The sequence below is a fragment of the Rhinolophus sinicus genome, chromosome 15 (assembly GCF_057876585.1).
Source record: "Rhinolophus sinicus isolate RSI-liver-muscle chromosome 15, RSI-T2T, whole genome shotgun sequence".
NCBI lineage: Eukaryota > Metazoa > Chordata > Mammalia > Chiroptera > Rhinolophidae > Rhinolophus > Rhinolophus sinicus.
Genome location: NC_142515.1, coordinates 62,847,257 through 62,874,535, shown reverse-complemented (window position 1 = coordinate 62,874,535; position 27,279 = coordinate 62,847,257). Strand labels below are relative to the sequence as shown.

The following is a 27,279-nucleotide window of genomic DNA, read 5'->3' as shown; positions in this document are numbered from 1 at the left end:
GTGTGTACAGTCCGGGCGCTTCCGGGTCACGTGGCCATCTGTGGAGCCAGAACCTTCAGTGGCATAGTTGAGTTTACACTCTCACTTTGGATCTCAGCCTCCAAAGGTTGCTTTATTCTTCGAATTTTAAAATTCAGCCAAAACACCTTGCCAGACCGTAGGGTGGGAGGGTCTCTGAAACAACTATTTTTTTTCTGCTACTGTACCAATCTCTTTGAAACTTCTTGTGTTGAATTGATAATTTTTCAGCTTACTTTAGCCTCTTTAGTTTCCTGTGTTTTAGTTGTGTTTTCCAACATGGTGGACCAAGAAGCAGCTAAGCTAAGGGAACAGAAAGGACAAAAGGCTGGGAGTATCTGTGCCTCCATCTTCTGGGTGCAGTTCATTAAAAGTCTTTCCCCCACGAGACAGTAGTTCAATATGAGCAGGTCTATCTTATCACTGCCATCTTTCTGGCAACTTCCTCAGTTCCTGGCGCATAATAGGCACTCAATTAATGTTGTTGCATAATCAGGTGAATGAACATACAAATCATATATGGCTTTTGTCACTGTACTAAGCAAAATGCCTGACATCTGGTAGATAATTCTTCTCTTCTGTCCTTTCCTCAAGCATCCAAACCCTGTAAAGTAGAGACCCAATGCAGCTGCTCTTGTTGTGGCTGATTGAAGTTCCTCCTGGGGTTTTCTTCTGCTCAAAAAGCTGCTGTGCGTCTAGTATCCAGCATGCCATCACGTGGCTGGTGTCATGTGTGAAGCTCTAGGAAATGCCTGGCTGACTTCAGCCCTCATAATGATGTTTGCATCTTGAGTAGAAACAGAAGGGGACCTACATTTATGGAGCTCCTGCTATGTGCTGGCCATCATTCATAGTCAGTTAGAAGAGGATCTCTCATTCCAGTTCTGTGGATTGGGAAACCAAGAATGGAGAGAAGACCAAGAGAGGGGTCCAGGGTGATACAGAGAGAAGCTGCTAAGGCTGGGAACAAATCCCCTGTTGGCCCAACCCTGAAGCTCATACCCCTTTTGGTGTGCAATGCTGCCAGCCCCTGAGAGCAGGTGAGCGGTAAGAGGTGCTATCTTAGGCAGGACAAGTGCCCTCATGCTTTCTTTATTTTTGTTTGTTTTGGGGCAGGGTGCTGGCTCTTCTTGTCCTCCATCACCTTCAGAAACCAATGCCAGTGGAATCTACTTTGTGGAACTGGTTAAAGAAGATGGGACACTTGGATTCAGCGTGACTGTAAGAGTTATTAGGAGAGCTCAGAAAGTAAACAGTTGAAATGGTGTGCATCTGGAGCTTTGGTGGGCATTCCACTCGTACGGCAACCTCTGATAGTGTGCTCATTGGTGCAAGCAGCACGTGGGAAGTTGGTGAACCAAGAAAGTCAGTTGGGGCCTTACTAGGGGTGGGAGTTCAAAAACAAACTTGGAGACACAGGACAAACGTGGGATGAGCAGCATGGGTGGAATTAGGTGATGGGTGCTGACTCGGAGGTTATCTGGACAAAAAAGAGAGTGCAGCAGAGTGGGGCTGCAGGGACACAAGCCAAAGGTGAGTGGGGTGGCCCACGGCCCTCCAGAGCAGGGTCATGATGGAGCCTGGTGCTCCCACTTCCAAGGCCAGGACAAAGTCAGGTTGGTAAGACCTCCACTCAGGACGGACACTTTGCATTTGGTTTCTGAGCTCTCTCTGGCAGACCCTGGAGTAGGGAGGAAAAAACTGTACAAGAATGATATAATCCCACTGACATAAAATTCTGTGTATGTGTGTATACATGCATGAAGAAATTGGAGAAAAAGATAGAGTTAGATTTTTATCTAGTGACCTGTAGGGACGTTCATGATCAGCTATTAAGTGTAAAAAAAATAGTAAGTTATAGAACACTGTGTAGTTCAATTTTACTTTCATATCTGCACACCAAAACACAGGCACACAGGACATGCCAGGCACCAGCTTTTGGACATGCCAGGTATCAGCCTGTAGCCGTATCCACCTGTGCTGGTTGCTGCTTATGGAGAGACAATGTGGGCACTGATGTGACGCCAGTTTCTGAGCGCCTGCCAAGGGCCATGGGGCTGGTCCGGCACAGCTCGCTCATGCAGCTCGTGCTGTTATACTTCTTATGAGGGCTTAACCTTACTGCTCATGGTTAATATAGGCTTAACAAACAAGTGAATATATAAGGTGGTGTCAAATGGAGATGAGGTAATGGGCTAGAGTGGTAGGCAGATAGGGGCTGTTTCAGTAATGCAGGCTGGGGAGGCCCTCCAGGCTGTGTAGACAGGTGGTGCATTTTTCCTTGTGTTTTTCAGGGTGGCATTAACACGACTGTGCTCTATGGAGGGATCTATGTGAAGTCCATTGTTCCTGGAGGACCAGCTGCCAAAGAAGGGCAGATCCTGCAGGGTGAGGGATGAGTCACGCTGGGAACTGTGCATGTCCGTGTGTGCCGCGCCCAGCCTGGGAGCTGCTGCCCCACTTCCACTGTGAGACCTTGTGCAAATGGCTGCCTCACCAGTCATGGTTTCCTCACGGGGCAAAAGGGAATGATTTAGCCTGGCCCACCCACCCGAAAGCTTCATGTGGGAATTAGATATTTGTAGTGGCACACTGGGAGCCAGAGGTGATTTTAAAATATAAGATTTTAACTAAGTGTGTTTCTGTTTGGCCTTTACCAGAGAAGTAGTACTTCCCGTGCAGGCAGAGTGTGCATCCGTGACACTCTAGTGGTCGTGGGTGGGGAGGGGCACCGGCGAGCCTCCTCTCTGCCCTTCCTCACGTCCACTGCTCTAAAGGAAGGAGTGATTTATATTGTTCTCCAAAACAACCATAATTGAACCAAAAAGGGCACCTACGATCTTACTTTATTTCCCCTAGAATTCCAGTGTCTCTGGCATCAACCAGGTCTCCCTGACCCTTTTTCAAATAAAAAACATCATGGAGATAAATATTACCCCAAAGCAACATGAATAAACTTTCAAAAACAGTTGCACAGGAAAACAGGAGAAAGGATGAAGTTGTATAGAGATGGCTGGGAGGTGTAATATCTGGGAGCCAATAATTGAAAGACTTCTCCATCACTGGTGTGTGAAGGTGTTCAGAGCCCAGGCAGGGCTCCTGGCAGCTCTGCTTCTTGCCCCAGAGGCTGCACAGAGGGGAGCTAGGTAAGAGTCTCCCGGGCGTCCTTCCTGCAGTCTTGGGAGCCCTGGGACATGACATCTGTCTCCCTCCCAGGTGACCGGCTCCTGCAGGTGGATGGAGTGAGCCTGTGCGGCCTCACCCACAAGCAGGCCGTGCAGCGCCTCAAGGGCTGTGGGCAGGTAAGTGCTCTGTAACCCATAATTGGGGAGCTGCTCTTCCTTTCAGAGCTTTCAGGGACAACACTAGATGCTGCAGTTGCCTCTGGGTGGGAGGGGGCAGGCAGGAAACAAAACAAGACTTTCTTCTTTGTCTGTTTTTTTCTTTCATTTTTTCCTTTTATCACTACTTTTCCATGGGGATGTGAAAGCCAGGAAGAAGTAGATAGATGTTCTCAAGCAGAAAACCTCCCCCCGATAAACAACCTTGAAAAACTTCCTTGTCATTTGCCTGGATTCTGGACTCACACAGCTAAGCAGAGCCGATGGCGTCCCACTTCTCCTCGGAGCTCTGGCTGCCCCCTCTCGCTCTCTGCTTCCGCGTAACTGCCCAGTGCTCTCACCTGTTCTCAGATCCGCACACTAAACCCACCTTTGCACATGCTGACCCCCCACCCCAGTTCATGCCATTCCCATCACACTGTGCGATTACAGGCCGCACTATTCTGGGAGTCATTTCATTACAATACGATTGAAATTCATGACGTCAAGAGCTGGAGGCATTCACCCACTCTGTATTTATTCTGTGCAGCGCCCAGGTGGCATCTGAATGTTACCACATTGTGTTCCATCCCCTGCCTGAGGGTGGGAGCTCTTACTTGCCCCAGTGTCCTAAACCACACAGCTGGCATCACCCTCTTGGTAATGGGCAGAGACAGAAAAAACTCCTGGGGCCCTTTTCAGGAAACTTTGTTTTCTTTCCCAAAGCAGTCTTCTGATTTGCGGTGATTTACTTATATTGGCGACTTTGGTTGACATACCTTGAGAACAGAATCATCATTTATTAGTAGTCTCTGTTCTTTAGACCTCTGCTAATTAACCTGATTACAGAAAGTACTTGCCAGCCTACTGGCCGTGATGCCAGGTAGGAATTGTCACTCTGGGATTTTGTGTTTAGTGCTGAGTAACAATGGCAGCAGAAGGATATTGGCAGGGCCAAGTCCCCTGAATGGAACCTTGGCGTTTCTAAAAAGCATCCAGGTGTTGTCTAGCCACTGGCTCTCAAAACATGCTTTGGGTAACAGGAGTTAGAGTGTGTTGGGAAGAGGAGTGGAAATCAAAGCAGAAGGAAATGGGGGCCAGACTGGCATGTGCTGGGATACCATGCTAGGTGTTGGGACTTCAGCTGATAGGAAATATGGAGACTCTTAATCAAGAGCGTTATGCATAGCCCTGAGGAGGGTGGACCTCAGAAGGAGAAGATAGGGTCCAGCAAGCTAAGGAGCTGAGCTCTGGCAGGAGAGGGAATGAAGGAAATGCAAACACTGGAGAGATGTTTCTGATGGAGAACATTCAAGTCTTAGAAGCCAGATGGGTGTTTGGAGGGCAGAGGGACAGAGCTGGACCACTGCAAGTGTGGTTCCTGGGAGGTTAGTTGAGGGATGGTTCCATGTTCTGGGAGAGGAAACCTATGGGGAGGAATGATTTTGGCAGAACGAGGAGGGGACAGTGAGAGTGAGTGAGGGGAAGATGATGAATTTGATCTTGAATACATGGAAATAGAGGCACATGTAATACTTCCAGGAGAATTTGTCTAACAGGCAGTCAGAAATACGGCTCTGGATCTCAACAAATAGGCTAGCTTGGAGGTTTTGATTTGAGATTCAAATGAAGCAGCAACTGGAAATATATCAGAAAATTAAAAAGCATCTGTAGGGTAAAGGGAGAGCCTCCTGGGTGCCATATGAAGTATAAATTGAGTTTTCCGCCCATCCTTCTAGGTTGCAAGACTGGTCTTAGAGAGAAGAGGCCCCAGGACTGCACAGCAGTGTTCTGTTAATCACAGGATGCGAGATGAATACTCGGCTGTTTCCTTGGCAACAGCCTTGCCTGGCAGGCCTGCAAGCTGTGTCTCAGTGACAGATGGTGAGAGGAGAAGAGAATTGAATGTTACTATTGTCATGTCATCCTGTGCTGCTTTTGAATTGTCAACTCAAAAGGGAAGGCAGGAAGGCTTCCTCTGGGTTCCCAAAAGACAATGAGTACTAGCCATGATGTGGCTGGCTTTTTAATGCAGTGGAAGCAATCCAATGAATATGTCTCTGGAAAAGTAATGCATTGTCCCAAATGATTACCAGGCATAATTCTGCCCTCAAACCTTCTGAGGTTTTCTGATCAGCTGCTGGAATCTTTGTTATCAGTATCTGGGAATGACATCGGAATAAACGGGTCATGCATTTTCTGACCAAAGCTCCACATGCCAGCCAAAATATTTGTAACGAAAGATCTGAGGAATAATGAAGCAGATTGGGGGAGGAAGTGTTCAGAAACAAGCCTTGGTATCAGCAGCATTTAGAAAAGCACACCCACCATCAGTTTGCAGGGCCTTCGTTGCACGTCTTCCATCGGTTGCTTCTCTGCGCTTGCCTGTGATTTTGTTTCCTGCTAGGGAAAGGTTTATTTTCTCAGGATATCATGATTAGGAGCTACTCACTTTTCAATCCTTTTATAGAGATTTCCCAGAAGGTGTAAGTCGGGTTGAATGTAAGTAGCCATCGTGAGTGATGGGCTTGGGTGGAGGGGGGACACATGTGCACAACACAGATCTGTCCTCTTTCATTGCTCTTCTGCTGACTCCAGTGAGGAACTTTGGGAAACTGACCACACAATGCGCTGAAGGGGCCAGATGACGGCAAAAGTGAAATTGGTCATATGACACACTTGAACCTCAAAGCTTCCGATAATTTCATTCTTGCCCCAAGTCAAAGTTCACAAGGCAGTGCTTTTGCCCCTGTTGACTGATTGCCCACTGAATGGGTGAAGGAAGACGAGGGGGCCTGCCAGACTACCTAGGTCCCTGGGACTGTCCATCTTGGGTTCCCCGAGGCTGCTTTTTTGTCTGATGGTCAGTCCACATGGCTAAACAAAACAGCAGCTAAAATATTTCCATAGAGTTGGCCATCATTGTCTCCATAGTCTCATTATGCAAAATTTAATTCCCAGTATATTAAAAAATGATTGAGGTCCTAAGGGAGTACTAGGAGTAAATGTGATACAAGTTTTACTAAATGCCATGGCATATTATATATGTCTATCTTTACATATAAACTTTGTTGGTTATCAATAATTGCACCATCTTATATGATAGCCATTTGTCACATGTAGTTATTAAGTACTTGAAATGTGGCCAATCCAAATTGATAAAACACATTCTCAATTTCTGAAACTTAGTTCATGAGATGAGAGTAAAATATCTCATTAATAATTTTTGTATTGATTACAAGTTGAAATGGTAGTATTCTAGATATATTGGGTTAAATAAAATATATGATTGAGTTTATTAACCAGTTTCCTCCCATTTTTAAAAGTGTAGCTATTTGAAAACTTTGAAATTATATATATGGTTTGTATTTGTAGCGCACGTTGTATTTCCATTGGACAACACTGATCTATAACATATATAATGGACTCTGTCATAAAAATTAACCAAATGAAATCCTTTTATGTAAAATGAATAATCCATCTACTTACAGTTTGCATTCTGAATCTGGTAGTTTCACTTGTAATCTACTGAAGGATTTATTTTATTTACATCCCGCAATACAGGACCTAAGTTTGAAGTCACACTGAAAAAGAACGCCAGTGGTTTGGGATTCAGTTTTGTCCAGATGGAGAGAGAGAGAGCTGCAACCACCTCAAGAATGATCTTGTGAGGATTAAGCAGCTCTTCCCAGGGCAGCCAGCTGAGGAGAATGGAGCCCTAGAGGCTGGTGACATTATCCTGGCTGTGAATGGAAGGCCCACAGAAGGCCTTGTCTTCCAGGTGGGACGCCATGAATGATGCAGCCCTGTGTGCAGCTGATGTCAATTGTGCTTTCTTCAGGCCCACCTCCCATGGGGAGTACTCTGGGCTCTTGAAAATGATAGCTGGAGTCTTGACTGTGACTACACAAAGAGAGCAATTGGCAGAACATTCTCACATTTAATTTTTCATTTTAGTCCTTTTGTGTTTTTTTACTTTACATCCCATGACCATATATATGTGTGTGTGTATATATATATGTATATATATATATGACATTAATTATAGTTGACATTCAATATTATTTTATATTAGTTGCATGTGTATAGTGTAATGGTTAGGCATTTATATAATTTATGAAGTGATCCCCCTGATAAGTCTAGGACCCATCTAACACTACACATAGTTTTTACAATGTTATTGACTACACGCCCATATAGGACTTCAAATCCCCGTGACTATTTTGTAACTAACAATGTGTACTTCCTAATCCCTTCACCTTTCTCGCCCAGTCCCCCAACCACCTTCCCTTCTAGCCACTATCAGTTTGTTCTCTGTATCTGTTTATTCTGTTCTCTATGTTCCACATTTAAGTGAGATCGTGTGGTATTTGTCTTTCTCAGTCTGACTTATTTCACTTAGCATAATACCCTCTAGGTCCATCTATGTTGTTGCAAATGGTAAGGTTTTATTTTTTTTTCATGGCAGACTAATACTCCATATATATTCCACGTCTTTATCCAATTGTCTATTTATGGGCATTTCAGTTATGTCCAGATCTTGGCTATTGTGACTAACACTGCGGTAAATATAGGGGTACACATATCTTTTTGATTAGTGGTTTGAATTTCTTCAGATAAAATCCCAGGAGTAGAATTACTGGGTCATAAGATAGTTCTATTTTTTATTTTTTTGAGGCACCTCCAAATTGTTCTCTGTAGTGACTGAATCAATTTGCAATCCCACCAACAGTGCACAATGATTCCCCTTTTTCACATCCTTGCCAATGCTTATTTGTTGATTTATTGATGATGGACATTTTGACAGATGTGAGGTGATATTTTGTTGTGGTTTTAATTTGCATTTCTCTGATGTTTAGTGACGTTGAGCATCTTTTCATATGTCTGTTGGCCACCTGTATGTCCTTTTTTAAGAAATTTCGATTCAGGTCATCTGCCCATTTTTGAAATTGGACTGTTCATATTTTGCTGTTGAGTTGTATGAGGTTTTTTTTCATATATATAATTTGGATAGCCCCTTATCAGATGTATCATTGGCAAAATCTTCTGCCATTTAGTAGAATGTCTTTTTGTTTTGATGGTTTCCTTTGCTGTGAAGACTTTTTAGTTTGATGTAATCTCATTGATTTATTTTTTTCTTTTGTTTTCCTTGCTTGAGGAGCTAGATCAGTAAAAATATTATTAAGGGTAATATCTGAGAGTTTACTTGCTATATTTTCTTCTAGGAGTTTTATGGTTTCGGGTCTTGCATTTAAGTCTTTAAACGATTTTGAGTTTATTCTTGTATGTGGTCCAGTTTCTTTCTTTTCTTTTTTCATGTATCAATCCAGTTTTTCCAGTACCATTTATTGAATAGACTGTCTTTACCCCATTGTATATCTTGCTTCCTTTGTCACAGATTAAATGACCATATAGGCATGGATTTATTTCTGGGCTCTCTATTATGTTCCATTGATCAATGTGTCTGTTTTATGCCAATACCATGCTGTTTTGACAACTATGGCTTCGTAGCTTTGTTTAATATCAGGTGGCGTGATACCTCCAGCTATGTTCTTCTTTCTCAGGATTGCCATGGCTATTTGGAATCTTTTATGGTTCCATATAAATTTTAGGATTATTTGTTCTAGTTCTGTGAAAAATGCTATTGGTATTTTGATAGGGATTGCATTGAATCTGTACATTGCTTTGAGTAGTATTGATCTTTTAATGATGTTAATTCTTCCTATCCATGAGTATGGTATATGCGTCTTTCAATATCTTATAATTTTCCAAGTACAGGCCTTTTGCCTCCTTGGTTAAATTTATTCCTAGGTGTTTTTTTTTTTTAATGCAATTATAAATAGAACTGTTTTCTTAACTTCTCATTCTGATAATTTGTTATTGGTGTATAAAATGCAACCAACATCTGTATGTTAATTTTGTTATCTTAATCCTGCAATTTTACTGAACTCATTTATCGGTTCTAATAGATTTTTTGGTGGAATCTTTGGGCTTCTCTCTATATAGTATCATGTCATCTGCTAATAAGGACTGTTTTACTTCTTCCTTTCCAAATTGGAAGCCTTTTATTTCTTTAACTTGTCTAATTGTTGTGGCTAGGAATTCCAGTATTATGTTGAATACAAGTGGTGAAAGTGGGCATTCTTGTTGTGTTCCTGATATTAAGGAGAATGCTTTTAGCTTTTCCCCATTGAGTATGATATTAGCTGTGGGTTTATCATATATGGTCTTTATTATGTTGAGGTATGTTCCCTCTATTTCACCTTTGCAGAGAGTTTTTATCATAAATGGATGCTAGATTTTGTCAAACCCTTTTTGTGCACCTATTGATATGACCATATGATTTTTATTTTTCATTTTGTTTATGTGGTGTATCACATTAATTGACTTGTGGATATTGAACCAACTTTGCATACCTGAAATGAATCCCACTTGAGAGTGATAGTGATGTATGATCTTTTTAATGTATTGTTGAATTTGGTCTGCTAATATTTTGTTGAGGATTTTTGCATCTATGTTTATCAGGGATATTGGCCTTTAGTTTTTGTTTTTGTTTTTTTTTCCTTGTTTTTTTTTTTTAATGTCTTTGTCTGGTTTTGGAATCTGGGTAATGGTGGCCTCATAAAATGAGCTTGAGAGTCCCTTCTCTTCCTGAATTTTTTGGAATAGTTTGAGAAGAATAGGTGTTTATTCTTTTTTTAATGTTTGGTAAAATTCACCTATGAAGCCATTTGGTCCACGACTTTTTTGGGGGGAGCTTGTTGATTACCGACTCGATTTCATTAGTAGTAATTTGTCGGTTCAGATTTTCTGTTTCTTCTTGATTCAGCTTTGAAAGATTGTATCCTTCTAGGAATGTATCTGTTTCTTCAAGATTATACAATTTGTTGTGCATAGTTATTCAGAATATTTCCTTAAATTTTTTTGTATTTCTGTGGTGTCTGTTGTGTTTCATTTTTGATTTTATTCATTCGGGTTCTTTCTTTCTTTTTCATGAGTCTGGTTAAAGGTTTGCCAATTTTGTTTATCTTTTCAAAAAACCAGTTCTTGGTTTCATTGATCATTTGTACCAGTTTTTGACCCTCTATTTCATTTATTTCCCCTCTGATTTTTATTATTTCCTTTCTTGTACTCCCGTTGGGCTTTGTTTGCTGTTGTTTTTCTAGTTCCCTCAGGGGTAAAGTTAGATTGTTTATTTGAGATATTTCTTGTTTCTTGCGGTAGGCCAGCATCGCTATGAATTTCCCTCTTAGGACTGCTTTTACTGTGTCCTGTAGATGTGAGTCATTTTGTTTTCATTCTCATTTGTCTCAAGGTATCTTTTGATTTGTTCCTTGATCTCATTGTTGACCCATTTATTAGTAGCATGTTATTTAGCCACCATATGTTTGTGTGTTTTTCAGGTTTTTTTCTTGTAATTGATTTCTAGTTTCATAGAACTGTGGTCAGAGAAGATGCTTGATATGGTTTCAATCTTCTTAATTTATTGAGACTTGTTTGGTGGCCTAACATGTGACCTATCTTGGAAAATGTTCCATGTGCACTTGAAAAGAATGTATAGTCTGCTGTTTTGGGGTGAAAGGCTCTAAAAGTGTGTTTGCTTCTATGTATTAGGTAGATCTCCTGTGTCTCTTAGTCTATGCCTGGTGGCCTTATGTAGTATGTGTCCTGTGTGGTCCAGTGGCGCAGTCTCCCTAATCACCTGTGATCCAGGAGTGACCCTTGTATGTGCTGTGTGTATTCCCTGTTGTAGTTGAGCCTTGATTTCTTTTGGCATGTCAGTGGGTGGAATTAAGTTTCGGGCTGACAGGCTGTGAGGAATGGATATTCCCACAGTGCAGGAGCTGCTGTGTGGGGTCTGACCCCTCAGAGGGAGATGTGCCCCAGCAGGCTCTGGTGCCTGTTGAGACCACCCTTTGTGTGTGCTGCTTGTGGGCCTAATTGGGTAGCGCTCTGGTGTGGTCCGAAGCTGGCCTCTGGGTGTGTTGTTTCTGGTGTCTCTTGGGAGGGGCTTCTGTGCAGGCTGATTTCAACCTTGTTTGCGACTGGCCTAGGCCTATCTAGCAGGAGCTACAAAGCTATATGTTGTTGGCTACTGCCAGTGCTGGACCTGGAGACATGTGGGGGTGGCCTCACTGTGAACTGAGACTGGCTGCTACCAGTATTGGGCCTGGGGCAACTTAGCAAAAAGCCCAGGGCCCCCCAGGACTGCTTCCACCTGCTGGGTGCCCATAAGGCTCAGCTGCTGAAAGAGCCACCTTACGTGCATGAGCCTGGCTGGTTGACTCGGTATTGAGAGTTGCCAGTGATGCAGCCCTAACTGGGCAGGGTTATGTCCCAGGGAGTCACGAGTCAAGGCTGGTGGTTTCTACAAAGTTAATGCAGATTCAATTCTTGTGCGTGGCCTGTGAACACTTCACAAAATGCCCTGAAAACATTTTGTCCAGTCACTGCTCATCTTGGGGCAGTGCCTGGCCTGTGACCACTTCACAAAGTGCCCTGAAAACACCACAACCAGCCACCATTCACCCTCACGTCCACAGATCCCTGAGAGTCGCCCAAGAGGCACTGCAGCACAAGTTGTGGTTGACTACCCACCATCAAAATTTCTCCAGACTGCTTTGAGCCTTCTGCTTCTGTAAAAGGCTTCCACAGCTTATGGGGCAGGGCTCGCCACCCACGAGCTGAGAGTACCCCTGGCAATGTAGTACTAGTTGGGTGCGGTGGGACCCAAGGTGTCACCAAGGTGGTGCGCATGCACAGATTTTTACCAGACCAATGCAGTTTCTGATTTTGCCCTTTGGGAAGGGTTCAACATAGGAAAGATGGCACTCTCCTCTAGGCTATGTGTGAGGCAGCCTCCACACAGGGACAATGGTGACTGTCCCTCCAGCCCTTGCCTCAGAGCCACACAACTCAGTTTATCCCTGTATGTCTCTGGCACCTCTCGAGTTGCTGTCCCTGCACTGGAGCCAAGGTGAGTCTTTGCAAGCAAGTCAATGCGTGGGCCTTTTACTAGGACGTCTGGGTTTCCAGCCACCTTCCATTTCATGGGGATGGATGGACAGAGTCTTCACTGATTTTCACTGCTAGATGTTGTGGGGACTCCTCTTCCTGGCACAGATCATCTGTGCTGGGGAGCCTAGTGTGGGGCTGCAACCCCTCCCTGTTCAGGGGTACCTCCACCGTTGAGGTGTCCCTCTCAGTGTTCAACCACTAACTGGGGGCTTGGGGTCAACCCATTTTGCATCTTTGCCCCTCCTATCAGTCTCAGTGTGGCCTCTTCTTTATATCCTTAGTTATAGGGTTCTGTTCAGCTAGTCTACAGATGATTTTTGAGGTTGATTGTTCTAAAATTTAGCTGTAATTTTAATGTGATCTGGGAGACAGCACGCATAGCGTTTACCTAATCTGCCATCTTAGACATTCTCTCCCATCTCAGTTCTTAAATATCTGACGTTGAGTAAGCCTTGCTTCTGATTAGGTTCATAATGAAACTGAAGATAAAACCGTCTTCTGTGCTGGCTAAAGGCCTCCTAACACGTATTCTGGGAGGTGGGTGTGAGGGCTGAAGGGACTATGATAGATTCCTGTATGTCCTTCTTCCCCATGTTCTACTAAATTTACAGTTTTTGATGCATAGCATTACATTAGTTGTTTTCTGTATCATAAAAAAATGTAATAAAAAATAGTGAACGTAGGCACTTCTCAATGTTTATAGAACAAATGCTCCATGAAATATTATACATATCAGTCAGGGTCCTGGCTGAAAGTTGAGTCATTTGAGGAGAGTTTAAGAAAGGTGTGGACAAGGGAGAGTGTGGAGCCCTGGGATCAGGAGGTACAGTTATTCACCACCACCCCGCCAAGTCCAAAGGGATATAGGAAGGAGCAATTACACAACCCTAGGAGCTGGGACAGCTGGGTTCTGAGGACTCACTGACATGAGCTGTGACATTAGCTGAGGAGTGCAGTCATCCTGTGATAACCTCACGGGGAGGAAGGCAGGAACACAAACACCGACCTCCCTCTCCTCTCCCTCTCTGATCCCTGCCTATGCTGCCATTGGCTGAGCCCAACAGGAAGCCTCACTACAACCTGCAAAGGCCCACCTCCAGAGCACAGCACAAACTGGACAAAAGAGGAGATAGGCTCTGGGGTGAGGTGAGGTGGGGAGGGGTACAGAATCCACAGAACAGTGTATGTTGGGGTGGAATGCCTTCATCTATTCAACTTCAGATCCAAGAACCATTCTCTGAGAACCATGGCAATATCACAGGTAGGAGGTTTCAAAGGCCTGAGCTGAGCAACGGCAGGAAGCTCAGGACCGAGGGTCAGGCTGTTTAGATTGGGGTGGTGGTGCCTACATGACTGGTTGTCCTGAGATGAGGGGTTAGGAGGGATGGGAATTTGAGAGAGGTATAGCCATATTTGTTTGAGTTACTGTCTCTTTGAAGAAAAGTCATCAGTATTGACAGATGCTGCAACCGAAAGGCCCTGGACAAACCCTGGCCATTTCCAGGCCAGCATCAGTGCATCACCTTTGTTAGAGCCAAAGGTAGTGCTCTTGACTCCTTACACTTTGGGGAGTCAGGCCCATAGCAGTGTTCTCCAAAGTTCTCTATGGAGTGGAAGAACCAGCACCAGGGAGAGAGTGGGCAGCACAGAAGAGGAGACCCCACAGCCATGCCAGCCCCACAGCTCACTGTGGAATTTGGTTTCTTGTAGGAGGTACTCAATTTACTGCGAGGGGCCTCACAGGAAGTCACGCTCTTGCTGTGCCGACCCCCTCCAGGTGTGCTGCCTGAGATGGACCAAGGATGGCAGGTAAGATATGGTGCCCTTGATCTCTTCACATGCCTCAGGCATCCCTTTTCTTGTCTGGCGGGTTCTGAGAGGCCCAGCTTCACTTTAGGTAGGGTTCAATACCATCTCCTCTCCCTGGGGCAGGAAAATAGCTGGTTCCCTAGCTATTTAGTCAGTAACAAGATCATGAGGTCCTATCTCTGCCTTTTCCTATCACTCCCTCCTTGTCTCTTGACAGTTGCATCTTCCCATAGATGGTTACATGTTTAGATCTTGGCCCTGAGAGCTCTATAGCCAGGCTGTCTGGTAGCCCAAGCATCAGAGAGGGGAAACTGGAACAAAGGGAGTAGATATAAAATCAGAGTAAGGAAAGGTAAGAATTCTCATTCTGAGGAATGAAATGGAGAACAGGATGTATATCCACCATCCTAAAGCATGAATGAGGTATGTATAGTCTAGTGCAAAGAAAAGAGGCATGGGAATCAGAAAATTGGGTTTTTACCCGGTATTAGGTTCTCCAGAGAAACTGAACCAATAAGATGTGTATGTGTGTGTATGTATTTATGTGTGCCAGGAGCAAGTGTGTATAAGAGACAAAGAGAGAGAAGGGAAGGGAGAGGGAGAGAAGAGAAGTTTGAAGGAATTGGCTTGTGTGATTGTGGGGGCTGGCTAGTCTTACTCTGCAGGGCAGGCTGCACACTGGGAACCCAGGGAAGAGTTGATGTTACAGCATGTGTCCTAAAGCAGTCTGGAAGCAGTATTCATTCTTTTTCTCTTAAAAGCTTCAGTTGATTGGATGAGGCTTACCCACATTATAGAGTGTAATCTACTTTACTCAAAGTCTGCTGATTTAAACATTAGCTCACTTAAATAATACCTTCACAGAAATATCTACACTAGTGTTTGACCAATATTGGGATACTGTGGTTAGCATTTAAAATGAACCATCACCTGTTGGGTCCCCAGGACACAGACTCTGCAGCAGAGATTTGAATGCAAAAGGTTTATGGGACTGGTTCTTGGGAACACCCTTGGAAGGGTGAGGGAAACAGGGCTGGGTAGAAGTGGAAAAAATGTGGTGCAGCTGCAACAGGGGCCTCAGCTGACCCACAGGGAATTCTGGAGCTGGGATGGCCTCTCTGAACTGTCCTTAAGTGGGACAAAGAGCCTGTGCCTTAGCACCCAGCATCAACCAGCCTTGGGACGTGGGCTGCCCCAAAGGAGGGGGCCTACCTTTGGCAACTCCTTTGAGCTGAGACCAGTTCCTGGAAAGGGGCTAGCTGACAGGCCTCAGCAGCAGGCACTCCCAGAAGCTGGGGGATAGGGCCTAGGTCCTGGAGGGGGATCTGTGCGGGCGCAGATCACCTGCGCCTGCTCTGCCATTTGCTTGTAGCATGGGCCGTGGGCAATTTCCTCACTTCTCTAGGCATCATGATTCTTCATCTATAAGACCTGGCTAAAAACCATTACTTATCATCACCGAGGGTGACAGGCACTAGAGAGAGCACAGAGGACTTGGTGACCCAGATTGTCTTGATGTTTGGACTCCAAGAGGTCATTTGATACCAACTTTGGTGAGAAAAGAGCTATGGGAAGGAAATCAGAAAGTTGCCAGTTTGGAAACAAGCTTACATGACAGCAATTGAGTTAAGCAACTGAACAGCATGAGAGAGGGTCAAGTTCTCACACACAAAGATCAGGTTGAGGGGTTTTCTACCATGTATTTTTGTTGAGATATCTAGGAAATGCCAGGGGAAAGGTTGTCATTCTGTCCTGGAGAATAGCTTCACCCATGAGACCCCAGAAGAGCTTGGTGGGAGGGCTTAGGGTAAGGTATAGTGGGTATACTTTCTTAATCCTCCTACCTGGGGCCCAGTGGAGAGGAATTTTCATTCATATGTGTGGCTCCAGAAGTCAGATTGAAGACCAAGCAAGGGAGAATTTAGTTCATAAGTAGAATAAAGTATGTATGAAAAAGAGGCAGCTGTACAAACATCTGGAGGAAGGTCATTCCAGCCAGAAGGAGTAGCAGGTGCAAAGGCTCCGAAACAGGAATGGCCTGGATGTTTGATGGACAAAAAGATAACAGTTGGTGGCTGGACTGTAGTTACTGAACGGGAGAGTGGAAGGAGAAGAAGTTGTAGAGGCAGTTGGGGCCACATCAGGTAGGACCTTGTAGGTCTTGGTAATGTGCTGATTCTCTCCTGGCTGCAACAGGAAGCCACTGGAGGGGGTGGGGGCGGTGGGAGGGTGAAGGGTCAAGAATGAACATACCCTTATCTGGTCTACACTTTAGAAAGATCAGTCAGATTGCTGGTGGAGATGGACTGGAGCAGGTAAGCCAGCAGCAATTCAGGTAGATGTTATTGTGGCTTGGACTCAGGTTGTAGCTAAATAATTGGTAAGAAGTAGTCAGATTTCAGATACACATGGGAGGTAGACCCCTAAGGATTATTTTAGGATTAGATATGGGCATGAGGAAAGAAAACAAAATTTGGCCTGAGCAGCTGGATGAATGGTGGTACCAGTTACCAAGATAAGTGTTGCTTAGAGGGGGCAGTTTACAGTACATGGAGAAGAAGTGACAGTTTTTGGCAGCCAATGGAGATGTGTAGTAGGCAGTTATTTGTGAAGAAGTGGCCTGAGGCCAGTCCTGGAAAAAGTAGATTTGGGAATTGTCAGCAAATAACACCATTTAAAGCCATGAAATGGATACCATCTTGGGAAAAAGTACAGAAAAAGTCAAGAAGAGAGCTGAGAGGTAAGCCATGGGACACCCCAACGTTGAGAAGTCTGGTTCATAGAAATGAGACAGAAAATGAGACAAAGTGGCCTGGGATGTGGTAGGAAAAGCAGGAAAGGACAGAGTTTAGTGTAAACTTCATGTTTAAGTAGAGTGAACGAGCAAAGGACGCTCTCGAAGAAAAGGATGGGGGACTGGTTATGTCGGATGGTGCTGAAGGGCAGACTGAGATGAGGACAGAGAATTGCTCTGTGGCCTTAGGAAGAGATAGGTCATTAGCGATTCTGAGTAGAGCAATTTCAGCTGGGGACTGAAATGATGAGGACAAAAGCCTGGTTCAAAGAGCAGGGAAATGTGGTGGCTGGTAGGTGGATGCTGGAATAGAGTTTACTACTGGTCAGTAGAGTTTACTACAGGGGATGAAGGATTCTTATCTGAATGTGTTCATTCTCACCATGAAGTAAGAGGCAAGTGGGGTTGGTTGTAAAGATTTTGAGGGAAGAGAAGATGATAAATAATGTAGAGAGTAGAGAGGACAGGAAGCTGAATTTACGAAGGAAGTAAAGAAAGATTATCTGGAAGTCTTGAGTGCCCTTTGACCTCTGCGCTCATGCATCTGGCAGTAGTCAGTGTCTCAGAAGCAGGCGTGAAGTCCACATATGCATAGTGTCATTACGACTTGGAATTAAAATACAGCACCTGTGAGTAACATAGGATGGAGGCAGAGAGGGGTAAGAGGATGGGAGATCAGGATTTTCTGTTTTAAGGGAGTGTTTATGGGGCAGATCATGTAATCTAAGCACAATAAAAGGAAAGTGAGGACACTGGTGGCTGGGAGGTAGAGTGGTGGTGAAAAAGCAGAAACTCCATCCACTGGAAGCCTGGAAGAGGTTGAAGGATTGCTGGGGAGTGAGTATGGGGATGATGAGATGGAAGGAGAGGAGTGGTTAAAAAGGAGATTTTGGGGGTCTCCCAAGGAGTATGAGAGAAAATATAACTGTTTTTCCTTTTTTTTAATCTTACCATTTCAAATTTTGATTTTTGGTATACCCTTTATAGTGTACATTGTATATCAGTAGAGTCATAAGTATTTATGATTAAATAACAGTACATATTTGGGGCTCCCTCCCATTGTGGGGTATGGGCAATCAGACAGGTGCAGAGACCACTAGGCTGGGTGGCAGAGTAAATGTTCCTCTGTTATAGGTGAAGGCAGGGCCGGGAGCTCAGCCCTGTCTGACTCGAGCATCCATGTGCTGCATTCCGTTAGGGATGTAGGTCGTGGGATGGAAGTGCTAAAAGAATTTTCAGGAAAAGGTAAAATCACAACTCTCATGTAGATGTGAAAATGAACACACGTTAATGATGTTCTCTAACTCATTCAATGAGGGAACCAGGCAGATATTAAAACTATGCAAAAGAGATTTCATAGAACATCTTTATTTACACTGAGTTATGAAATAGCTCAGAGCAATGGATACAGCGAGAATCAGGTAACCCACAGGTTGTACCCTAGAAAATACATAGTTTTCTACTGAAGTACAGATGTGTTTTTTTCCCATAGAAAGTTGAGCGGTGTTAGCACACCATTAGCAAGCCATCAAAATCCAAACCTAAAAGGCCCAATGAGAATGTTAGCAGTTGAGGAGAATCAAGTAATGTTTGGAGAAGTGAGAAGGAGACCCAGGAAAGGGCCTCAGGGTGAGAGGGAAGATGAGGCTGTGAAAATGGGCCATCTTGGATGAGGAGAGATGAAGACAAAGAAACTTTAAAAAATTGTATTCTATTGAAAAGTGGAATAAAGTGTCATTGTTCCTTCTGTTTTCTTATTTTCTAAGTTTTCAAAACAATTTTAAATTTAAAAAATAATACATTTATCAAGAGCTTCCAATGGTCCCAAGCTAAGTAGCTTGGAGATGGTTAAGCGTGTTGCCCAAGGCCAGTGGGAGCTGGGGTCCTGACAGAGAGGCTGACGTCATAGCCCATCTCATAACTGCTTTGTTCTATAATCACATAAAAAAAACTTATTATTTTTTAAAGAAGCAATTTTTATATTCCGCTCTTTGTGCACCATGAATCTCCTAATCCTTAGTACTTCTTTTCATAGACACCTGTGCTCTCAGCAGACAAAGAATTTACCAGGGCAACATGCACTGACTCAGAACAGAGCCCCAGCCTGGGTCAAGGAGACAGCCAGAGAGACAGTGCCTCCCCAGATACAGGGGACATCCAACAGGCCACCAGAGAGAGACAATGGGTCCAAGACATAGAGCGACCCTGGGCCACTTCCCTCATATATCCTGGGGATTCCCACCCTCATTTATGCAGGAAGTGGATGCTGCAGCATCAGCTACCTCTTTGGAAAAGGATTTGAGGCAAAACTGCTATTCGGTTTGTGATATCCGGAGACTTGAAAGGTAAGACTCACCACATTTGCAGACATTTTTTGTGAATTTCATTGCTAGGAATTACAATCGAGCAATTAGTAACTGTGCTCAGATGCTTGCTGGGCCTAGTAGTATTTTAGGTATTTGGAGGGGAGGTGGACATAAAGGAAGCATAAGGTCTGGATCAGCTTATAACCACAGCTTTTGAGTCTTGGGGAAAGCAAACCCCGCCCAGTGGTCTTGTAGTAGGAGACTACAGATGGCAGGCCGTGGGTTTTCTTTGCAGCACACAAACCTTTGTCCTGTATCCCTCCTGGCCTCTGGAAGCATTGTGGTAAGAAAGAAGTTCCTGTATGCATCATTTCTATTGCTAACATAATGCTTTACAATCAACACTAGCTTTAAAAAAAACCCCACATTTTCAAAACCAGATTGGAACATTCATTTTAACAGCCATTTTTAACTTAGGTCTGCATTTTTGTGCCCATCCACCCCTAAGTATTTCCAGTTCTCAGTCTTGTCCTGATGGAAAACATGCTGTTTGATTCAGTTTGACAGAATTTATTACAGATATGCAAGGTGCATGGAGACCTGTTAAGAGCAGAGAGAGGAGTACAAATACTGAGAAAGGGTAAGATGCTGCTCATGGGGGTGTAGCCAGATGCACAGGCACGGAGCAGGCACATGATGAGGAGCAATGGTTTGTGTTTCACACTATGTAAACCCACTGAGATTAAACAGCCTTTTTTGTTAATCATCTTAGAGGACCAACAAGGGCAGATCTACAGGGACAGGTAGGTGACATGAAGTATGAAGCAGCCCACGTAACGCAATTAGGCAGGGTGAGATCTATGACTAACTAGAGACAGACTATGTTCCCTAAAAATATTCAGACACATTTTTTTTTTAAGAATACTGTGCCATCCAAGCAAAAACCAACTATTCTGCAAAGCAGAACAAAGTGGGCAAGTATATTCGTCAGTGATATTCATTTCATTCTGAAAATGCATAAAAACAAGTGTGTTCTAGGCAGTAACTGATAGGCTTGGTTATATGATAAAGGGAATAATCTACAGAGATTTATTCAGGGATAACTATTAGTATGATCTTGTAGAAAACATAAAAGGAGATGTACTTCCCTATAGTCGTGGGGCCACTGTTGGATTGTTAAAGGTTTTACTGCCATAGTTTGGGGTGATGGACAGAGACCCTGAGAACTGGATTATAAAGTATAAGCCTGGTGTGGACTTGCCATGTACCTTTAGTATATGGTTATCAGTTATTAACAATAGTATTTATTTTCACTAATTATTGTACAGGTAGTCACTGTTTCATTCATTGACTCAGTGACCTAATCCAACCTCATAGCTCATGCTGGAGTCTGCTCTGTGACATCCTTGAAGTAGGGGGTCTGCTTTTGCTTGAATATCTCCAAGGATGCAGAATTTGCTTCCTCTTGAAGTGGCCCATTTTATCATCATGTAGCTGTTGATCAGAAAGTGAAAGTGTTTCCTTACCTTAAGGTGAAATTTGCCTTTCTCTGTCGTCTACTTATAAGTCCTGATACCTATTTCTTCCTATCATTTTGTCATTCTTTCTTTCTTTTTTTTTTGCAAGAAGCCTCACATTATTTTATTTTTCTGAATCAAATTAAATTTGGCGTAGTGTCCCTCCTTGCAGGAGTATACCAGATGTCCCAAACCTGCCGTCTTTGGAGAGAGTTGCTCCTTCCTACAGTTACGCAAGTCCTGAGGGCTTGTCCAGAACATTGCAGGACATCCCTGGTCTTCAGTCCATCATGGTTACTGTGTCATGCTCGTTGCCCAGGCCCATGTGGTCCAAGGAGCTACAGGTGGGCAGCCCTACTGTTCTCTATACTCGGTCCCTCCATGGCGACCTCTTCCCGCCTTACACTTGCCTCCTGTGGTCTTGGTGATGCCTCCAAGACCTGCCTCCCCACGTTTTCTGGCTTCACCTTTATGGGGGTTTCTCTCTCCCAGTCAGGAACCTTTCTTCTCTCTGAAGCAAACTACGTTAGCTTCTCCTCCAACAGGACATTAGCTTGCACTTACTACACACGTTGTGAGTGTCCCCTAAGGATGAAAAGCATGGCATTCCCATGCTTTCCCAGCAGTCACCGAACAGTGCCCCCAGCTCCAGGGAGGGGTCTGAATTGGGATTCCGAAGTGGGCTTGTGGCTCTTGCCGCCCACCCCCTCGGGATGTCTGTAGCTTGGTTCTGAGGTGGGAATCCCAGGCAGCTGCCTCTTTGTTTCTGGCATCTGTGAATCACACTCTTTCTGCAGTTTAGAGCAAAAAGAACAAGGGCTTCTAGATCATGTGGCCTTGCTTCAGCTTCCCACTTACGTGCCTGGAGAGTTGACTTTCCTGAGCTGGAGACTTCTCCAGTGTAGATGAAGACCTCCTAATTCCGCAGGGTGCTGTGAAGGTCAGAAGGGGTAACACATGAAGAGCGCTGTCACAGCGCCTGGTGCACAGAGGAATCAACAGAAGTCAGTGTTCTTTCCCTTCCCTGAGCTATTTCCAACTAAAGAACAGGTCCGTTAATTGAAATTCCCAGCAAACTGCCAGAACTTACCATCTGCTAGGTGGCTACTTCCTATAGCCTGATGGCTGCCAGCACCCCAGCACCCCAGAGTGTTGTGGAGAAGATGAGATTTTGCTTTTCTTTCCCTGTTCTCTTCTTTTACTGCATCATATATCTGGAGACCCTATACCCTGTAGTAGCAGGTCTTTATAAAGCATGATGTAAAAAGGCATGCTCGTGGAGAAGCACTGGAGTAGTGTGCCAGAGGGACGGCTTGGTACTTGGCTGGAGTTATACAAGTTAGTTTCCAAAGTTAGGGAATAAGGTGACAATCACGTGAAGCCTGAACATCACTTTGGAAGATGTGATGTCGCCCCACCCCCCACCTGGTGTGGGAGCAAACTTCTTTTTCTGTGGTTGATCTCAGATGAAGTTTGGTGGCTTGCATTTGTGGGCTGTCTGCAAAATGCTTGTATTTAAATGCTGGTCTTACAGGAATGAAAGGATGGCAGGTTCTGGTTTTCCAGTCATGTTCACTTCAGGGCTTACACTCATTGAGTGGAAAGTTGGTCATTGCAGAATGTTTAAGGTTATTTTTATTCTCCCTTCTCTCTATGTCTGCCTCTCTATCTCCCTCTCCTCCCACCTCTGGCACATTCAGTTAAATTTCCGTAATTAAAATGCATGAAGTTTCAGCAACAATCATTTAGTGAAAGAGATGATAGAAGTCTTCACAGTCATGTAAGAATGCAAAATGAAGCCAGAGTCCTTGAAATGAACCAAAGTTACGTTATGCCTTCTGGGAAAGGAGGACACACACTCTTCCTGGAATAGCAAGCAACAATTAGGAGCCAAAGGTCTAACTCAACTGCAGCTGCCATGCCAGGTGTCATATCAGAGCAACTGGCCAAGGGATGAATGAGGCTGCCAGGCGAGAGCTGCTGGTCAGATGGGAGGGCACAGGGGGACCCTGTGAAGGCCTGCTCTGGTGTCGGAGTGTGAACTTTTCCACTTGATGTCTTAGATACACTGCAAATGTCACCTGTTAAATGCTCAAATCGGGGCTGGCAGGAGCAGTGGCCCCGAGCTCCCAGCTGCACTAACAAGGGCTGATGGGGACATCAGGTGGGGCCTGGTGCTGGAGAAATGGAGAAGGCTGAACCTCACATGAAGACAGAAACCCTGAGCTTTGCTGCAAATTCAACCACAGTAAATAGCACAATTGCAACACCATAGTATTTCAAGCCTGAAGACTTGTCTTCCTGGAAAGTGGACATGATTTTGGTGGCCCAAGTCTCTAAAGGACAGCTGTCCAGGGAAGTAAGGTCTGGTGTCTTCCACTCAGTAAATACCCTATAACAAGCAGAGGCTTCATGATGATTTCACTGACCTCAGAGCTTAACTGGGATTCTTTTCCTTAAAAGCAGTTGTTGAAAAGTTGTAGGATTTGGAGGTGTGTGTGGGGACTGGTTCTGGGGTCCTGCCAGCTGTGTGGGGGAGGTGGCTGGGCAGGGAGCCCAAGGAGTCTCCACATTCTCTTTTAGGCATCACCTGTCTATAAAAGGCTCCCTTTGTCAGATGGCTTGGTAGGAAGGGAATGAGGTCATTAAATATGTCTGGGGTTCAGCAGAGAGCTCCAAGCACTCTGGTCTTCTCAGGCTCTAGATGGGAGACCCTGAGCTGGCTCTGAGCCCACGGTGAAGGATCTGCCTCTTTACTTAGCATGGCCACCTGCCAAAGCATCTAGTCTTTCTCTAAAGCAATGCCACTGTCCTACTTAAATTCCCCAAATCACCAAGTCTGTCCCCTTCTATGAAATAGGCTGTGCTTGGGGCTCTCACAGGCCTTCTTGTGCCTCTTCTTTCCTTGCTCACCTTTCTCCATGCCCACAATCAACTCTAGGTCAGATCTCAAGGGCAGTCTCATGGCATGCATGGAAGGATGGTGGAAAGGGAATCATTCTTCCTTCCTGACTTGTGGTGGGATGAGGGCCAGGATTTCACCCTGGGGGCCACTGAGCCCCCTCCAGACATTTTGTCCGCCTTGTGTCTCAGGCTGACAGCCTCCCTGGTCCCTATCCAGGTGAGGCCAATAGCTAGAGACCCAAATCAAACCTGGAGAGCAAGGAGCTTATTAGAAATGTTGAAGGAGTATGTTGGTGGGAGTTGAGGTGTGGACAGTCAGGCACTGCAGTGGCCGATGGGCACATGCTGTCACCTGCTTCTCCTCGGCAGGGAGGGCGGGAGGGGCTGCTGCTTGGGGGAGGGGGTTGGTGTGCCTGGGTAACAGGCTGGATTTCCCATTCTTTAACAAAACTTCCATGGTATTCCCTCAGTATATTTATAAGAAATCATATTTTCTACACAATTTGGCCAAGTACAAGGTGTAATAAAAAAATACTGTGAATGTTTAAATTTAAAAAAATTATTACAGTAAAAGACACATTGCTGTTAACACCCCTCAAAATACTCCCTATGGCTTCGAACACACTTATCCCATCATTCCTGCCACTTTCTGAAGCAGTTCTGGAAGTCCTCTTTTGTGAGTGTCTTTAATTGTGCTGTTGTGGCTGCCTCGATGTCTTGAATCGATTCAAAACGTTTACCTTTCACGGTCATTTTGACTTTGGGGAAGAGCCAGAAGCTGGGTGGTGCCAGATCCAGTGAATAAAGTGGATGAGGACCCACTGCAATGTTTTCATTTGATAGAAATTGCCGTACCAGAAACGATGTATGACGTGGAATGTTGTCATAATAGAGGCTGAAGTAACAACACTCACAAAACAGGACTTTCCAGAACTGCTTCAGAAAGTGGCAAGAATGACGGGATAAGTGTGTTCGAAGTGAGGGGAAGTATTTTGTGGAGGATTAGTGGCAATGTGTCTTTTACTGTAATAACATTTTTTTAAAAAATTAAACATTTACCATATCTTTTGATCACACCTCATACTTTTTAAGGCTTTAAACAAATTTTCCCTTGAAGTGCTTAACCATTTTGAAATATTGGTTTCTTAAAATGAATGTTCTTTTTCAGCCCTTGTAGCATATAGTCTCCTCATATACACAAGAATATGTGTATATTCACATGAAATTGTACTTTTACATATACCCTGTAGCTCTCGTGTGCAGAAATAATGTCTCATTGATAGCAAAACAGGTTGGGACAGACACTCTGGCTTTATTGGGGAGGAGGACGGGCTCTATGGATATTTGGGGGTTTGTAGCTATTGGGAGGTGCCACAGCTGATTTTAAGGGAAAGAGTTATTACCGGAAGGGGAAAGGGTGGTCAGGGGACAAGGAGCAAAGCCAACCCATTGATTTGGGGGTGGGGAAGGAGGCTGATAAACAAAATTCATGTATTTGGTAAAAAGCTAAATTTGTGTGCATTTTTTTTTAGATTTTCCCACTCATCATCTCTAACCAGACTTTCAACAACTATTTTCTGAGCGCCTCCTCTGCATGTTTGAAATTGTGCAAAATGCTCTTCTTCCGTCTGCAGGGATTGCTCTTTCTAATCAAAAAGTGTGAGTGGCAACTTTGGGCAGCCGCTGGATAGCTCTCCTGTCGTGTCTCTGCTTCATTGCAGACAGTGAACCTCACCGTTCATCTGCCTCTTGTGTCACATGGAGAGTAAATGTCATTCCAGCTGACTGCCTCCAAATGGGCACTTTTTCATCACTCAGAAAAGGACCTGATATTTGCACAGCAGTGCTTTGAAGGTCACCTGCTTGAGCTGCTCCTAGCCTCCTGCTTTAGCCCCTTCCATCTAATTCCTCTCTTGAAATAATGATCATAATCAGAGTAGGAATAATGGCACCTTCGACTTCCTGAGACCTTACCCTGTACCAGGAGCCCTGGAAGGCTGTCTCAGAATTATTTAATTTAAGCATCCCAACATCCTCTAAATTTCTTTATCTTCCCACTTTTCAGATGAGAAAACTGAAGTTCCAGAGGAGTTAATAAACTTGCCCTAGGTCTGACTGACTCCCCATGTGAAGAGTCAGTCCTAGAACTGGGTCATAGATTTGCTTTCAATGCTGTGCCTTTTGTTAAGTCCCCCATGGTATCCTGGGCTTGGTAAGGAGATTCCTCTGCTCCCGTAATGCTTTGTGCTGCTTCTACCATCGCACTTAATGACCTGGATTGTTACTGCTCACTCTTTCCATTAATTTGGGCGCTCCTCAGCAAGAACTGTTTGAACTCTGGCTGGCTCTCCTGTGATGTGTTTTGCTGAACATCCTGAAAGGCAAGGGAAGGTAGAGAGAGGAATTTCTGATCTATGCTGGAAGATGCATGGGTTTCTGTTTTTCTCATCCTGAATTGTACAGCGATGAAGAAGAAGGTGACATCTGCCATCCACCTGAAGCCCCCTCTCCTACCATGAAGGATGAAGTGTATCTTACCATCAGCCATACATCGGAAGACCAGCTACCCTGTGGAGAATGTTTGGAAGCAGATTCAGGGACCATTCCCTTGCCACAGTTCTGTTCTTGGGGTGCTCGCTCACAGTCTTTGCCTCCTAAAGTCTCCCATGATAGTGAAAGCGAATGGGAAGACCTGGAAGACACAGATGATGGTGGCTTCAGGTGGGTGTCCCTTTGTGTGGGTGGAATGGGGCAGTGCTGAGTTCTTTCAGTAGGGCTCAGTGTTTTCAGTCCACTTTGCTGGCTGATGGTCTGAGGACATCACTGCATTCTCCTCACATCCCTTCTGGGGGGCGGGTGACACATCATCATGGCATGTGTTTTCACTAAGAACTTTCCATGGTCCATATCATGACAACGACCCTATAAGGTTGTTATCATTCCCATTTTACAGATGAGACATTTGGGAGTTTCCCAGGGTCATGCAGTGAATAAATGACAGAGTCAGAGTGTAACCCTAGGTCTCCCTCTCTGTGGACCACATGTTCGGTGCTGTGCTCTGCCACCTCCAGCACCAGCTGGGTGCACCGTCTCTCCCCAGGCCTCTGTCTTTTGGTGACTGCTGGTGAAGTGCTCATTTCTGTTCTGTCTGCTGCTGCCTACCCCTGGGCTCAGTGTATTTCAGAGAATCTTGGTATCATGTAACATGGCCCTTCTTGTTGAGCCACTGCAGTTCAGCACAGTGAACTCTTTCCTGATCAAGAAAGTCAAACTATTAACAAAAGACGCTGGCAGAAGTTGGGACTAGGTCACCAGGCCGGGGTCATATACTGATGACGACATGGGAGGAGTAAGTGTAACAAAAACTGTCAGACTCAGAGTAAAACGGGCTAAACTCTTGACAGGTTGCTAAACCACCCAATAGTCTGTGAAAAGCCTACAACGTATGTAGTTCTAGTAGTTAAAAACATGCTTAATGTTCAAGAATCTGTCACATAAACACATTTTCAAGGTGCACTGACACTTACTGAGGCATTGGTTCATGGAGATTCAGCTGTCGTTGAAACAAACCTGTTCACTTTCGTTCCATTGTG

General features: G+C 44.5%; 1 protein-coding gene across 1 annotated transcript in view; it reads left to right on the top strand.

Annotated features, from left to right (window-relative positions):
- Window positions 1-27,279, top strand: part of FRMPD2 (FERM and PDZ domain containing 2) — a 160,620-nt gene that overhangs the window by 133,010 nt on the left and 331 nt on the right. The window contains 12 exon segments of the mRNA XM_088792652.1: window positions 1,135-1,239; window positions 2,313-2,406; window positions 3,235-3,320; window positions 5,078-5,222; window positions 6,903-6,967; window positions 6,970-7,119; window positions 14,067-14,165; window positions 18,995-19,211; window positions 19,214-19,304; window positions 20,955-21,126; window positions 22,846-22,946; window positions 26,150-26,407. Of these exon segments, the coding sequence (XP_088648778.1) occupies window positions 1,135-1,239; window positions 2,313-2,406; window positions 3,235-3,320; window positions 5,078-5,222; window positions 6,903-6,967; window positions 6,970-7,119; window positions 14,067-14,165; window positions 18,995-19,211; window positions 19,214-19,304; window positions 20,955-21,126; window positions 22,846-22,946; window positions 26,150-26,407 (1,583 nt within the window).